This window comes from Dipodomys merriami, unplaced genomic scaffold (assembly GCF_024711535.1).
Source record: "Dipodomys merriami isolate MVZ:Mamm:240054 unplaced genomic scaffold, mDipMer1.0.p SCAF_71, whole genome shotgun sequence".
Taxonomy (NCBI): Eukaryota; Metazoa; Chordata; class Mammalia; order Rodentia; family Heteromyidae; genus Dipodomys; species Dipodomys merriami.
In genome coordinates this window covers 1,168,197-1,182,879 of record NW_027206302.1, presented here as the reverse complement: position 1 = coordinate 1,182,879, position 14,683 = coordinate 1,168,197, and the positions used below count along the sequence as shown (strand labels likewise).

Here is a 14,683-nt window from a genome sequence, read left to right as displayed (position 1 = left end):
GTCTCATTTTTGTAACCTTTATTCAAGGGTCTGAGGTTGGGAGGATTTTGTAGTTTTAAGGCCAACCTGGAGAGAAAAAGGTGGTGAGGCTTCATTTCAACTAAATAAGAAGATGGGTGAGACGGTATGTGACTGTCATTCCAGCTATGTGGGAAGCATAAATAGGATCATAGTCCATATGGTCTAAGGCAAAAAGTGAGGCCTTACTTGAAAAAATAATGAAAGCAGAAAAAGCTGGAGGTGTAGCTCCATTGGTAGAACCTATCTAAGCAAGGGTAAAGCCCTGAGTTCAAAACTACAGTACTACCCCCCCCCCCAAAAAAAAAAATCTCCAAAAGAAAGTTGCTTTTTTTTAGCTAGTTTAAGATATGTTGGATTTTCTTTCTTTTTTTTGGGGGGGGTCTGGTCGTGAGGCCTCAACTCTGGGCCTGGGTGCTGTCCTTCAGCTCAAGGCTAGTGCTCTACCACTTGAGCCACAGCGCCACTTCCGTTTTTTGTTTTTGTTTTTTTTTTGGGGTTGGTCGTGGGGCTTGAACTCTGGGCCTGGGCGCTTGTCCCTCAGCTCGTCAGTTCAAGGCGAGTGCTCTACCACTTGAGCTACAGAGCCACTTCCGGTTTTCTGGTAGTTTATTGGAAATAGGAGTCTCACGGTCTTTCCTGCCCGGGCTGGCTTTGAACCTCGATCCTCAGATCTCAGCCTCCTGAGTAGCTAGGATTACAGGCGTGAGCCAACAGCGCCTGGCTGCCACTTCCGTTTTTTTTTTTTTTTTCTTTTTTGCTTATGTGGTCCTGAGGAGTGGAACCCAGGGCCTCATACATGCAAGGCAAGCACTCTACCACTGAGCCACCTCCCAGCCCTGTGTTGGATTTTCATTGGTACAGAATTTAATGGATACCTTAAAAAAAAAAAAAAAAGCCTTGTACTATATGAAGTAATTGGAGGAAGGGAAACACATACTAATTTACATTTCCTAAGTCTTAAGAAGCTAGATGTAATACTCGTTTGATAAATGCAACATTAATATTAGAAGGATGAACAAGGGCAAGTAACACAGGATAGGGCCATTGTTTGTTAAGGATTGTGATGAATTGAGAGTAAGTCATGAAAGAGAAAAATTTCAGTGTCCCTCCCCCATGGTCTAACCCCTGTTTTCACTGTATTTGATGTTGGTATAATTTGTGGAGGGGAAGGGAAAAAACAAATTGTTTAAATAGGGATATAGGTAGACCCATTGCAACAATGAGATGTACAAGACGTTAGGTCTAAAAACGAACTTTACAACTTTGGGGGGTGGGGTGGGTAGGTGGGAATGGGGGGAGGGGATGGAGGAGTGGGGTGGGGAGTGGGAAGGGGAAACAAAGGAGGAGGCAAGCAACAATGCTTGATAAGAAATGTACTCAAGGGCTGGGAAGGTGGCTCAGTGGTAGAGCGCTTGCCTTGCATGCCTGAGGCCCTGGGTTCAATTCCTCAGCACCACATAAGCCAAAAAAAAAAAATGTACTCAATACCTTGCCCATGCAATTGTAACCCCTCTATACGACATTTTCACAATTTAAAAAAAAAATAAAGAAAAAAAATTTCAGTTTGAAACTAGTTAACCAGAAGCTAAATAAATAGTAAAGGTGAATTCTCTTAAATTTTTTTTTATTATCTTTAAGTAGTTGTACAAAGGTGTTGCTATTCAACAAATCAGTTTATGAAAACAATGTGTCTTGAGTGAATTCTCTTTAGTTTACAAGTCTTCAGAAACTTTTTAGATGGTCATAATGCAGTAGAGAATAACAAAGATTTTTCCTGTTTATTCTTTGATGGTTTAAATTTTTTGTTGTTGGTTGTAAGGGCTTGAACGCAGGGCCTGGGCACTGTTCCTAAGCTCTTTTGCTCAAGGCTGGAGCTTTACCACTTCATGCTTTTTCTGTTTATATGGAACTAGGGAATTGAACCCAGAGCTTCCATGCATGCTAGGCAAGCATTCCCAGCTATAGGTTATTTGTTTTGTAGTCTTAGTGTGTCATTAGAGTTAACATTAGTTTACTGAACTGACAGATACAAAAATTCTTCGTTGATATGTAGTTGTGCTGTTGTGGGAGAGAATTAACAATTTGCTTTTATCATGTTAATTTTGTCTTGTTAATTGTTTTTGTGTGTGTATATGTATGTGTATGTGTTGTAGAGCTTGAACTATTAAGCTTTTGTGCTTAACACACAGCTACTACTTGAGCCACAGCTCCACTTGTGTGGTTACTTGGTTAATTGGAGCTACTCAGGATTACAGGAGTGAGCCATTGGCTCCCACATTTGTTTGTGGTGTTTTTTTTGTTTTGTTTTGTTTTTTTTTGTCGATCCTGGGGCCTGAGCCCCGTCCCTCAGCTCTTCTGCTCAAGGCTGGCGCTCTACCACTTGAACCATAGAGCTACTTCCAGCTTTTTCTGCTTATGTGGTGCTGAGGAATCAAACCCAGGGCCTCATGCATGCAAGGCAAGCACTCTACCACTGAGTCACCTTCCCAGTCTGGTTGTTAGTTTTGATAGAACATTACTGTTTCCTTTGGCAGAAATTTCTTCGTTGGAACTTTCAGTACTAAGAATTGAAAACCTAATAATTAGTTATCCTTATCCCTGGAAATGGTTCTTTCCAAATGAGATGGGAGAAATAAGATGGGATAAAGCTTGTTCTGTTTGTTGAACAGATAAACAATGGAAAGTAGGCAGAAAACTTAATTCGAGAACTGTAACCTTTTAAGCCTAGTTGACACTACAATATGAGTCTTTCAGTTCCTTTATTCAGCTGACACACATTAGATGTGATAATATCATTAAATCAAAGGGATTAAAACAGGTTAGAATTTCCTTGTGTTTTACTCTGCACTGCATGGAAACCACTATTTTTTGAGCAGTTATGTTAACAGCCTTCTTCATATAAGGTCATAGTTGCAGATGATTGTTACGGGAGATACTTGAAGAAAGGTTTCACCTTTTTGGGAGTACTCCCAGAATTGAAGGAGAAATAACTAGGGAATTAGGAGGCCAGGGTTCTTGTCCTTGATTTACAGTTAGCAGGGTCGTCTTCGTTAAGTCATTTTAGCCTCTGAGCCTTGAGTATCTTAAAAACTTTTTTTTTTTGTGATATTGGGGTTTGAATTCAGGACCTTGTTAAGCAAGTGCTCTACTATCCCTTGACCAAAGCCTTTCTTTCCACCCCCCCTTCCTTCCTTCCTTCCTTCCTTCCTTTCTTTCTTTTCTTTTCTTTTCTTTCGTTTTTGGGGGGCTGATTTTTGCCTTGGCTTACTTTAGACTGAAGTATCCACCTAGTCTTTGCCTGCCAAGCAGCTTGGATTACAGATGTGCTTTTACTATACCATTTTTTTTCAAGTTTTTTTCCCCCTCCAAGTTTTTAAAAAGCTAAGGGAAAATAAGGCACTGGTGGCTCACACCAGTAATCGTGGTTACTTGGGAGGCTGAAATCTGAGGATCATGGTTTGAAGTCAGCCTATGCAGGAAAGTCAGTGAGACTGTTATCTCCAAATAACCACCAAAAAGCCTGAAGTGGAACTGTGGCTCAAGTGGTAGACCACTAGCCTTGAGCAAAAAAGCTCTTGAATAGCACCTAGATGCTAAGTTTAAGCTCTAAAGTGGCTATGTTTGGTGGTACAATTAGAATTATAAGTTAAAGGGGGGAGGCTGGGAAGGGATGTGAAGGGTAAACAAAGGAGGAGGCTGCAATGCTTGGTGAGAAATGTACACATTATCCTGCCCATGTAATTGTAACTCCTCTGTACAGTATGTTCACAAATAAAATAAAATAAAATTTAAAAAAATAATAAAAATTAAAAGCCACTCAAAAAAAAAAGAATTATAAGTTAAAGAGGGGTCTTCTGTATTTGTTTTTTCTTTCTTTCTTTTTTTTTTTTTTTTTTTGGTCAGTTGTGGGGCTTGAACTTGGGGCCTGGGTGCTGTCCCTGAGCTCTTGTGCTCTAGACTCGTGTTCTACCACCTTGAGCCACACAGTGCCACTTCTGGTTTCTTGGTGATTAGTTGTAGATGAGTCTCAGGGATTTTCCTGCCTGGGCTGGCTTTGAACTGTGATCCTTAGATCTTCAGCTTCCTGAATAGCTAAGAGTTACAGCTGTGAGCCACCAGGGCCGTTTTTTTTTTTTTTTTTTTTTTTTTTTTTTTTTTTTTTTTAAATTTTAATGTTTGCTTGTGGAAGTTTTATGTCTTTACAGTAGTGAGTAAACTCATTTTGCTGAGATACTATTGAATTGATAATTCGTTTTTAGAATGCTCTTTTGAATTTCATATGTAGTTTTCATATTTTAGGAATATTTTAGTTTTATGTTTGTGTCCATGGTGATATAACTTACAAAATAACTAAGAATACCATTAATAATGCATTTAAGAAAATAATAAAAGATGAGAATAGAAGAATAGGTTTGGAAATTTCTATGCCTGATTCTTCCTCTCCTCCACCCTCACCCCCCGCCCTCCAAATTGTGCTGGGACTGAGCCTCAAGGCTGTTCTATCACTTGAGCCACAGCTCCACTATTGGATTTTTGTTGGTCTCACAGATTTTGCTGCCTAGGCAGTGTTCAGCCTTCTCAGTAACTAGGATTACAGGTAGCCACTGGTACCCTCCTAGGCCTGAGTTCTTACCTGTATTTCAATGCCTTCCTCAAATGGCCTATATATAACCCATATTTTGCATGTCTCTATCTGATTACAGTCTATTTTTTTTAAAGAGACATTTTTTTGGGGGTAGAGTGTTTATAATAGGACCTGGGGCTTTTTTTTGGGGGGGGGTCCGGTCGTGGGACCTGAACTCTGGGCCTGGGCGCTGTCCCTCAGCTTTTCAGCTCAAGGCTAGCGCTCTACCACTTGAGCCACAGCGCCACTTCCGGCTTTTTGCTTTTTGCTTTATGTGGTGCTGAGGAATCGAACCCAGGGCCTCAGGCATGCAAGGCAAGCACTCTACCACTGAGCCACCTTCCCAACCCTGGACCTGGGGCTTTGTTCATATAAAACAAGCACATTTTCACTGATCTATATGCCAAACTCATTTTTTTGGCAATGGTACCAAGTCTTGAACTCAGGACTTTTTTCCTCTTTGTTCACTGCTGACACTCAAACATTTGAATCACACTTCTAGCCCAGTTTCTTTGTAGATTAATTGGAGTGGAGACTATCTAGTCAACTTTTCTGCCTTTTTTCCTATCTAGCTGGCTTTGAACTGTGATCCTCAGATCTCGGCTTCCTGAATAGCTAGATTTATAAGGATGAACCACCGGTGCCCAGCTACCACTGGAAACTTTTTTTAATTTTTTTTTTTTTTTGGTCCAGTCATGGGGCCTGAACTCTGGGCCTGGACACTGTCCCTCAGCTCTTCAGCTCAAGGTTAGCGCTCTATCACTTGAGCCACAGCGCCACATCCATCTTTTTTCTTTTTGCTTATGTGGGTGCTGAGGAATTGAACCCAGGGCCTCAGGCATGCAAGCAAGCGCTCTACCACTGAGCCACCTTCCCAGTCCCTTGAAACTTATTTCCAGTTAACCACTAAAAAGCCAAAGAGGAGCTGAAGCTCAAGTGGTAGAGCACTACTTGAATAAAAAAACTTAGGGACAGTACCCACACCTTGAGTTCAAGACCACCAAAACAAACAAACAAAAAAACACAAAAAACAAACTTCATGAACCCAGTTTGGAAGAAAATACAAACTTTTTTTTTTTGGGGGGGGGGGGAGGTCTGGTCGTGTGGCCTGAACTCTGGGCCTGGGCGCTGTCCCTTAGCTCTTCAGCTCAAGGCTAGCGCTCTACCACTTGAAACACAGCGCCACTTCTGGCTTTTTTCTTTTTGCTTATGTGGTGCTGAGGAATCAAACCTAGGGCCTCATGCATGCAAGGCAAGCGCTCTACCACTGAGCCACCTTCCCAGCCCCGAAAATACAAACTTTTGAGTCTCAATTTTTATGTAGGTATACAAGGATGTTAAATTCCAGTTTGTTTTTTTAAGGTTCTGGGTATATCCTTTTGTCCTGTTCTTTATAGATGACAATAATTAGAATTGGTGATCACTTGTCTTGGCTCTTAAAAATACAGTATTTGAGGCTCAGAAGGCGGTTCAGTGGTAGAGTGTTTGCCTTGTATGCATGAGGCCCTGAGTTTGATTCCTCAGCACCATATAAGCAGAAAAGGCCGGAAGTGGCACTGTGGCTCAAGTGGTGGGGCTCTATCCTTGAGCTGAATTGCTGAGGGACAGCGCCCAGCGTTCAGGCCCTATGACAACCAAAAAAAAAAACAAAAAAAACCCCCCAAAACAAAAAAACAACAACAAAACAATGGTATTTGGGCTAGGAATGTGGCTTAGTGGTAGAGTTCTTGCCTTGCATGCATGAAGCTCTAGGTTTGATTCCTCAGTACCACATAAACAGAAGAAGCCAGAAATGGTGATGTGGCTCAAATGGTAGAGTACTAGCCTTGAGCAAAAGAAGCTCAGGGACAAGCACCCAGGCCCTGAGTTCAAGCCCCAGGACTGGGGGGTGAAAACACAGTATTTACTTAAGGCTTCATGTTTGCTTTTATCAATCTTACTTCATTTTATTTATGCTTTTCTTTTCCAGGTTTTTCGTTGGAATATACGTTGCACATTTATGGCGATTCTGAGTGTGAGGGCAGACTTCTGCCAGGCTCAGCACAGCACTCTTGCTGACAAGTGAGCTTGGAGGTTCTATGTGCCATAATTAACATTGCCTTGAAGAATCTGGACACCGAGACTGGCCTCAGAAATAGTTGGCTTTTTGTTTTAATTGAAAGCATATTTCTTTTAATGACTCCAGTAAAATTAAATATCAAGTAAACAAAAGTGGAAAACAAACTACACTTTTAACTTGTCTCACTAGTGCCTACATGTAGTAAAGGCTGCTTAAGTTTTTGTAGTTGGATCGTTTTTTGGAGTCGGAGGTATCCGTCTGCAGACATTGAGGCCCAAGTTGAATTTGGATTCAAGTGGATGCTAAACACTTCTGCCTATCTTGAAGAAAGAAGCTTCATAAGGAATAAACAAGTCGAATAGAGAAAATACTGGTCAATAATAGGCATTTTAGTGGTCTTTTTAATGTTTTCTGCTGTGAAACATTTCAAGATTTATTGATCCCCCCCCTCCCCATTTTTCCCCTTTACACTCACACAAGCACGCTCACACTTTTTATTTGCCATAATGAACCGTCCAGCCCCTGTGGAGATCTCCTATGAGAATATGCGCTTTCTGATAACTCACAATCCTACCAATGCTACTCTCAACAAGTTCACAGAGGTAAGATTGTAGTAGACTCTGCTGTTTTGGGTTGATTTATAGTTTTAACAGCATTTAAAATTTCCTGTAATTGAATTGAAATATAGATTATTTATGCTATCAGTTCTGGTTTGAATTACAGTAGATTAAAAAAAAGTTAATGAAATTTGGAAATGCCATAAAGATGATCTAGTCTGTCCTTTTTTTTTTCTTAGTCTATTCTGGGGCTTGAACCTCAGGACCTGGGTGCTGTACCTGAGCCTCTGTGTTCAAGGCTAGTGCTCTATCTCTTGAGACACAGTGCCACTTCTGGTTTTTGAGTGGTTAATTGGAGAAAAAAGTCTCACAGAGACTTTTCTGCCCAGGGCCTCATGCATGCAAAGCAAGTACTCTACCACTGAACCACCTTCCCAGCCCCTCAATCATAACTGTAGTAAGTATTTTTATTTTTAAACAGAAGCATATTTTGACACAGATGTACTATTCAAGCCACATTTTGGCTTAAGGAAAAATTTCAAAGTACTGAAAAAATCTTTAATCTTATTTTTCTTAATTTTTTTTTTAAGTCCTGGGGCTTGAACTCTGGACCTGAGTGCTGTTCTTGAGCTCTTCAGCTCAAGGCTAGCGCTCTAACACTTTAGCTATAGCACCATTTCCAGCTTTTTCTGTTTATGTGGTACTAAGGAATCAAACTGAGGCATACTAGGCAAGCATTCTACAACTGAGCCACATCCCCAGACTGGAATTCTCATTTTCATTCTTACCATAAGAATTTGGAATACAACCAACCTTTTGATGGATGACAATTATGGAAGCTTTTTTTTTTTTTTTTCCTGGGTGCTGGTCCTGGGGCTTGAACTCAGGGCCTAAGGGCTGACTCAGTGTTTTTGCTCAAGACTAGTGCTCTGCTACTTGAATCTCTACTCCACTTCTGGCTTTTTGATAGTTTTTGATAGTTCTAGCTTTCCTGTTTGGTCTGGCTTTAAATTGCCATCTTCTGATCTCTCCCTCTTGTGGGTAGTACAATCCTGGGTTGAGGTTCATTTTAATTGTGTATGGGGGGGGCGGGTGGTTTGCGCAGTTTGTGCATCAAGTGTGGGGCGAGTTGTCTACCACTGAGCTGTACTTAGTCCTTGTATTTTAAAGTTTGTTTATTGATATATTTGGGGGTTGGGTGGGTAGTTAGTGCTGGGGCTTGAACTCTGGGTCTGAGCACTGTCTCTAGGCTTCTTTTTATTTAAGGCTAGTGCTCTACCACTTGAGCCATAGTGCCACTTTTTTGAATAGTTTATTGGAGATAAGAGTCTTTTCTGTCTAGGCTTCTAACCATGATCCTCTCAGGTCCTAGACTTCTGAGTAGCTAGGCTTACAGGTGTGAGCCACTGACACCTGGCTAATTTATTATTTTAAATTAAGTGTATGTACTGGAGCTTGAACTCAGGGTCTGAGCACTGTCTTTTAACTTTTTTGCTCAAATATGCTACTCTACCACTTGAGCCATAGCTCTTTATCCAGCTTTTGGAGTCTCACAGACTTTCCTGCCCAGACTGGCTTCAAACTGTGATCCTCAAATCTCAGCCTCCTAAGTAGAGTTACAAGTGTGAAGCACCAATGCCTGGTTTAAAATTTATTTTTAACATTCCTAACTGAATATAGTACTTCTATCTTTCCTGTGTCCAAATTATAAGAAGTCCTTTAGCAATATTAATAGCTTCTTTCTGGAGATACTTAGTGTTGAATACTTTTTATATGATAATAATAACTGTCCAACTGTTCATGATTGATTTATATTTACCATTCTCTGAAATTCTATTTTTTTTTTTTTTTTTTTTTTGGTGGCGCTTGAGCCACAGCGCCACTTTCAGTTTTCTATTGATTTATTGGAGAGAAGAGTCTCATGGACTTTCTTGCCTGGGCTGGCTTTGGACAGTGATCCTCAGATCTTAGCCTCCTGAGTAGCTAGGATTATAGGCGTGAGCCACCAATGCCCAGCTGAGATTTTTTTTTTGTCTCTTTGAACACAAGGCTTTTTATGGGTGAAGGAAGCATTTTACCATTGAGCTATATCTGTAGTCCCTTAGTAAGAGTTTTAAAAGAGCAGGGCACTATAATTGTGCATTAGTCAGCCTGGGGCTGTCCCTGAGCTCTTCAGCTCTGTGCCACTTCTTGCTTCATCTGCTTATGTGGTGCTGAGGAATCGAACCTGGGGCCTCATGCATGCAAGGCAAGCACTCTACTACCACTGAGCATCACTTTCCCAGCCCTGTATCTGGCATTTTAAAACACCACTTTTCCCAGTTTCAGAATTGCCTTTTTTTTTACTTTCTCACCAGTCCTGGGACTTGAACTCAAGGCCTGTGTCCTGTCCCTGAGCTACTTTACTTTTTGGTTGGTTGTAGGACTTGAACTCTGGGCTGTCCCTTAGCTCTTCAGCTTAGTGCTAGTGCTCTACCACTTGCACCACAGCATTGTTTCCGGTTTTCTAGTGGTTTATTGGAGGTAAGAGTCTCACGGAGGGCTGGGAAGTTGGCTCAGAAGCAGAGTGCTTGCTTTGCATGCATGAGGATCTCAGTTCATTTCCTCAGCATCGTATAAGCAGAAAAGGCTGGAAATAGAGGTGTGGCTCAAGTGGAAGAGTGCTAGCCTTGAGCCGAAGAGCTGAGGCTGAGGGACAGCGCCCAGGCCCAGAGTTCAGCCCTCACAACTGACAAAAACCTAAAAACCAAATAACAAGAGTCTCATGGACTTACCTGCTCAGACTGGCTTTGAACCATGATTATCAGATCTCAGCCTTCTGAGTAGCTAGGATTATAGGTGTGAGCCACCAGCGTCCCACCCTGAGCTATTTTTTTGCCCAAAGTGAGTGCTCTACCCTCCAAAGGGAGCGCTCTACCACTTGAGCCATAGTGCTGCTACTTCAGGCTTTTTTTGAGTAGTTCGTGGGAGATAAAGAGTCTCACAGAATTTTTTGCCTGGACTGGCTTCAAACCGCAGTCCTAAAACCTCAGCCTCCTGAGTAGCTAGGATTACACGCATGAGCTACCATCACCTGACTTCAGAAGTGCTTTTATGTATTGTTTCTTTAAAACAAACAAAAAAGCTGGGTTCTGCCAGTGGCTCAGGTAAGATCCTTCTTGAAAAATAGCTAAAGCAAAAAAGGCTGGGGGTGGGGCTCAAGTGGTACAGTGCATAGTTCAATCCCTATAATTGCAAAAAATAAAACACAAAAAACCTCCAGTGTTTTATTATGTAAAAATCAAAAGATTACAGGGAGCCAGCAGCTCATACCTGTACTCCTAGCTACTAAAGAGGCAAATATGAGGATCAGGGTTCAAAGCCAGCTGAGCAGATAATTCCACTAGACTCTTATCTCCAATAAACCACCAGAAAACCAGAAGTGGTGCTATGGCTCAAGTGTTAGAGTGCTCGCCTTGAGCTGAAGTGCTTAGGGATAGCGCCCAAGCCCAGAGTTCAAGCCCCATGACCGCCCACCCCACCCCACCCCCCAAAAAAATCAAAAGAAAAGCAAAGTAAGCAAAGAAAATTAAAAGAAAAGCAAAATAAGTCAATTTAGTAACAGTTGTTAATAACCGATTCTAGATGTTTTTCTATATATGTATATGTGTAAATACATACATATATATGCTTAGGCTATGTAGGTTTTTTTTTAACTTCCCCCAACCTCCTTAGTATTTATTAGCTGTCACAGTATACACTGCAGTTAATGTTTTATTTTTAACTGTTCCCTCAGTTTGGACCATTAATATAGCTTCTACCTCTTCACCATTCTAAATAGTCTGTGGTGAATATGCCACTACCTAAATCATGTATGTCTTTATTTTTTGGGTCCAGTTGTGGGGCCTGAACTCTGGGCCTGGGCGCTGTCCCTCAGCTCTTCAGCTCAAGGCTAGCGCTCTAACACTTGAGCCACAGCACCACTTCCAGCTTTTTTCTTTTTGCTTATGTGGTGCTGAGGAATCGAGCCCAGACCTTCATGCATGCAAGGCAAACGCTCTACCACTGAGCCACCTTTCCAGCCCCTCATGTATGTCTTTAAAAAGATTATCTTTCTATACATTTTTAGAAATAGAATTTCTAGGTCAAAATGTGACCTTAAAACATTAGTGAGCCAGGTGCTGATGGCTCCTCAGGATTCTGAGATCTGAGGATCATGGTTCAAAGCCAGCCCAGACAGGAAAGTCTGTGAGACTCTTATCTCCAATAAATCACTAGAAAACTGGAAGTGGGTCTGTGGCTCAAGTGGTAGAGCGCTTGCCTTGAGCTGAAGAGTGCAGGGACAGTGCCCATACCTAGAGTTCAAGCCCCACCACTGACACCCCCTGCCCCCAAAAAAAGGTTTTTGTGGCTGATCACCACTTGTTCACTCTTGTAATATGGCTACTCAAAAGGCTTGAGGTCTCTCACAGTTCAAAGCCAGCCCAGGCAAGAGTATGACACTAATCTTCATTTAACCATCAAGCCACTAGGTGCCAGTGGCTTGTTCCTGTAATTTTAGCTACTCAGGAGGCTGAGATTTGAGGATTAAGTGGCGGAACGATTGCCTTGAGCTGAAGAGATGAGGGACAGTGCCAAGGCCCATGACCAAAAAAAAGAAGTTGGGAGTGGAGCTCTGGTTCAAGTGGTAGAGTGCTAGCTAGCCTTGAACAAAAAAGTTTAGGGGCATTGCTTAGCCCCTGAGTTCAAAGACTGGCACACATAATTTTATGGCTCAGGCCTATAATCCTAACTTCTCGAGATCTGAGGATTGCGGTTCCCATTCCGGGCAGGAATGTCTGTGAGGCTCTTCTCCTCAGTTAACTGTTAAAAAAAAACAACCCAAAAGCTGAGCTGAGGCTCAAATAGCCTTTGGAAAAAAAGTCATTTGTCTCCCACAGAGTGTATATAAGTCTCTCTTGTATATGTTACTACAGTGTGAATGATTTTGACCTTTGTCTAAGAAAGATAACCTCATATTTCCAGAAACAAATGAAATTAGCTGGTACACTTTGCCAAAGTAGATTTAATTATTTCACCTTACAGTAATATATTTCTAAAGCTTTGGTTGCAGATTCTAAAAGCAAGTTCCCTTTATAATTGTTTTTCTTTAAAGGAACTTAAGAAGTATGGAGTGACAACTTTGGTTCGAGTTTGTGATGCTACATATGATAAAGCTCCAGTTGAAAAAGAAGGAATCCACGTTCTAGTGAGTGTGTAATGTTTTGTTACATATAAGTTATACCTTTAGCATAGATAGTTATAAAACTTGACACTTAGTACTTGTTACTTTTAAGATTATAGTGCAATATTTTATAGTGATTTTTAAAATTTCTTTGGATCAATAAATTGACAGTTTGGTTCATTTGTGTACAAGTCTACAAATTCAGAGTATTTTCAACAAAAAGCAAATTTTAGTGCACACATTTCAAGAAAATGGAAATTAGCATTTTGTATTCTTTAGGAAATTTAGTATTTAATTTTAGGCTAATAGCTTGAATATAAAAAAGTGGTTAATATTTTTAGGGGGCTGGTACCGGGATTTGAAGTCAGCCTGAGTTCTCAGCTTTTTCTGCTCAAGGTTAGTGCTCTACCATTTGAACCACATCTCCACTTCTGACTTTTTGTTGGTTAATTGAAAATAAAAGTCTCAGATTTATCTGCTTGGGCTGACTTCAAACCTTGATTCTCAGATCTCAGCTTTTTAGTAGCTAGGATTGCAGTCATGGCCACTGGTGCATGGCTAACAGACATTCTTACTTCACGTGTCACCTGCCACTATGCAAGTAGCAAGTTAGTTACTCAATATTTTGTGGATAATTGTAGAGAACTAAAAGGTGTGAGAAGAAAATAAGTGGAAAGGGTATCTTGCTCCAGAAGGATAGTATTCCGACATTCTGAGAAGCTTTTGTGGAGTAAGATTTCTTTTATAGTTCAGTTTGAATATAGTGATTAAAATTAATCTCATATGAAATTCTTTTTTAGTACCTAAATATTGCTATTTCCTTACAGAAAACATGAACCTTGAATTAGTTAAAATTTTATGTTTTCTTCCCTAAGTGGTTGTCTAAATCACAGGAACAGCTTTTTTGTTGTTGTTGGTCGTGGGGCTTGAACTCTGGACCTGGGCACTGTCCCTGAGCTCTTCAGCTCAAGGCTAGCACTCTACCATTTGAGCCACAGCACCACTTTCAGCTTTTTCTATTTATGTGGTGCTGAGGAATTGAACCCAGGGCTGCGTGCATGTGAGGCAAGCACTCTACCACTGAGCCACCTTCCCAGTCCCCTGAGGTATTTATTGGAGATAAGAGTCTCACAGACTTCACTGCCCGGGCTGGCTTTGAACTGCCATCCTCAGATCTCAGCCTCCTTAATAGTTAGGATTACAGACATGAGCCACTGGTGCCCAGCTCACAGGAATAGCTTTTATGAGCATTTAATGAAATGACCTTTTAGTATCTATTCTTTTTTTTTTTTTTAATTATTTTTTATTTTTTTTTGGGGGGTCCGGTCGTGGGGCCTGAGCTCTGGGCCTGGGCACTGTCCCTCAGCTCTTCAGCTCAAGGCTAGGGCTCTACCACTTGAGCTACAGTGCCACTTCCGGCTTTTTTCTTATGTGGTGCTGAGGAATCGAACCCAGGGCCTCAGGCATGCAAGGCAAGCGCTCTACCACTGAGCCAACTTCCCAGCCCTAGTATCTATTCTTTTTATGTCAGTCCTGGGGCTTGACCTCAAGGCCTGAATTTTCTTCAAGGTTAGCACTCTACCAGTTAAGTTATAACTCCACTTCCAGCTTTTTGGTGATTAATTGCAAATAAGAGTCTCATAGACTTTCCTGCCCCAGCTAGCTTCAAACTGCATTCTTTAGATATCAGCTTTCCTGAAGAGCTAGCATTGTGACATGAGCTACTAGTACCTGGCTAGTCCCTTGTTTTGTAGAGTTATTTGATTTGATTGTGAGAAAGCAATGTAGAATGATGAAACTGGAAATTTTTGTAAGTAATTAGAAAGTAATAAGGAAGGTAGTCCCTATTGGTGGTTTTTGGCTTAGCCTCTACTTATCTAGACAAGGGCTTTACCAGTTGAGCCATACCACTAATCCTTTTTGGTTGAGGTTAATTTTCAGAGTTTTTTTTTTTTTTTTTTAACTTTTTTGCTTGGAAGTAGGTTTGAGCTGTGATCCTACCTGTAGACTATGATCTCTGCTGGGCAAAACGGCACTTGCCATACATACCTGCTTTTTTTTTTTTCCTGCTTACGTGGTGCTGAGGAATTGAACCCAGGCCTCATGCATGCAAGGCAAGAGTTCTACCACTGAGCCACCTTCCCAGCCCACATACCTGGTTTGTATTGAGATTACTCCTGAGTAGCTAGGATTAGGTGTGAGCCACAGGTGCCTGGCTT

General features: G+C 41.2%; 1 protein-coding gene across 1 annotated transcript in view; it reads left to right on the top strand.

Moving 5' to 3' along the window:
- The window catches only part of Ptp4a2 (protein tyrosine phosphatase 4A2), a 41,214-nt gene that overhangs the window by 14,070 nt on the left and 12,461 nt on the right, over positions 1–14,683 (top strand). The window contains exons 2-3 of the mRNA XM_070008852.1: positions 6,615–7,306; positions 12,396–12,488. Of these exons, the coding sequence (XP_069864953.1) occupies positions 7,211–7,306; positions 12,396–12,488 (189 nt within the window). The 5' untranslated portion in view covers positions 6,615–7,210. The remainder of the gene's footprint in view (positions 1–6,614; positions 7,307–12,395; positions 12,489–14,683) is intronic.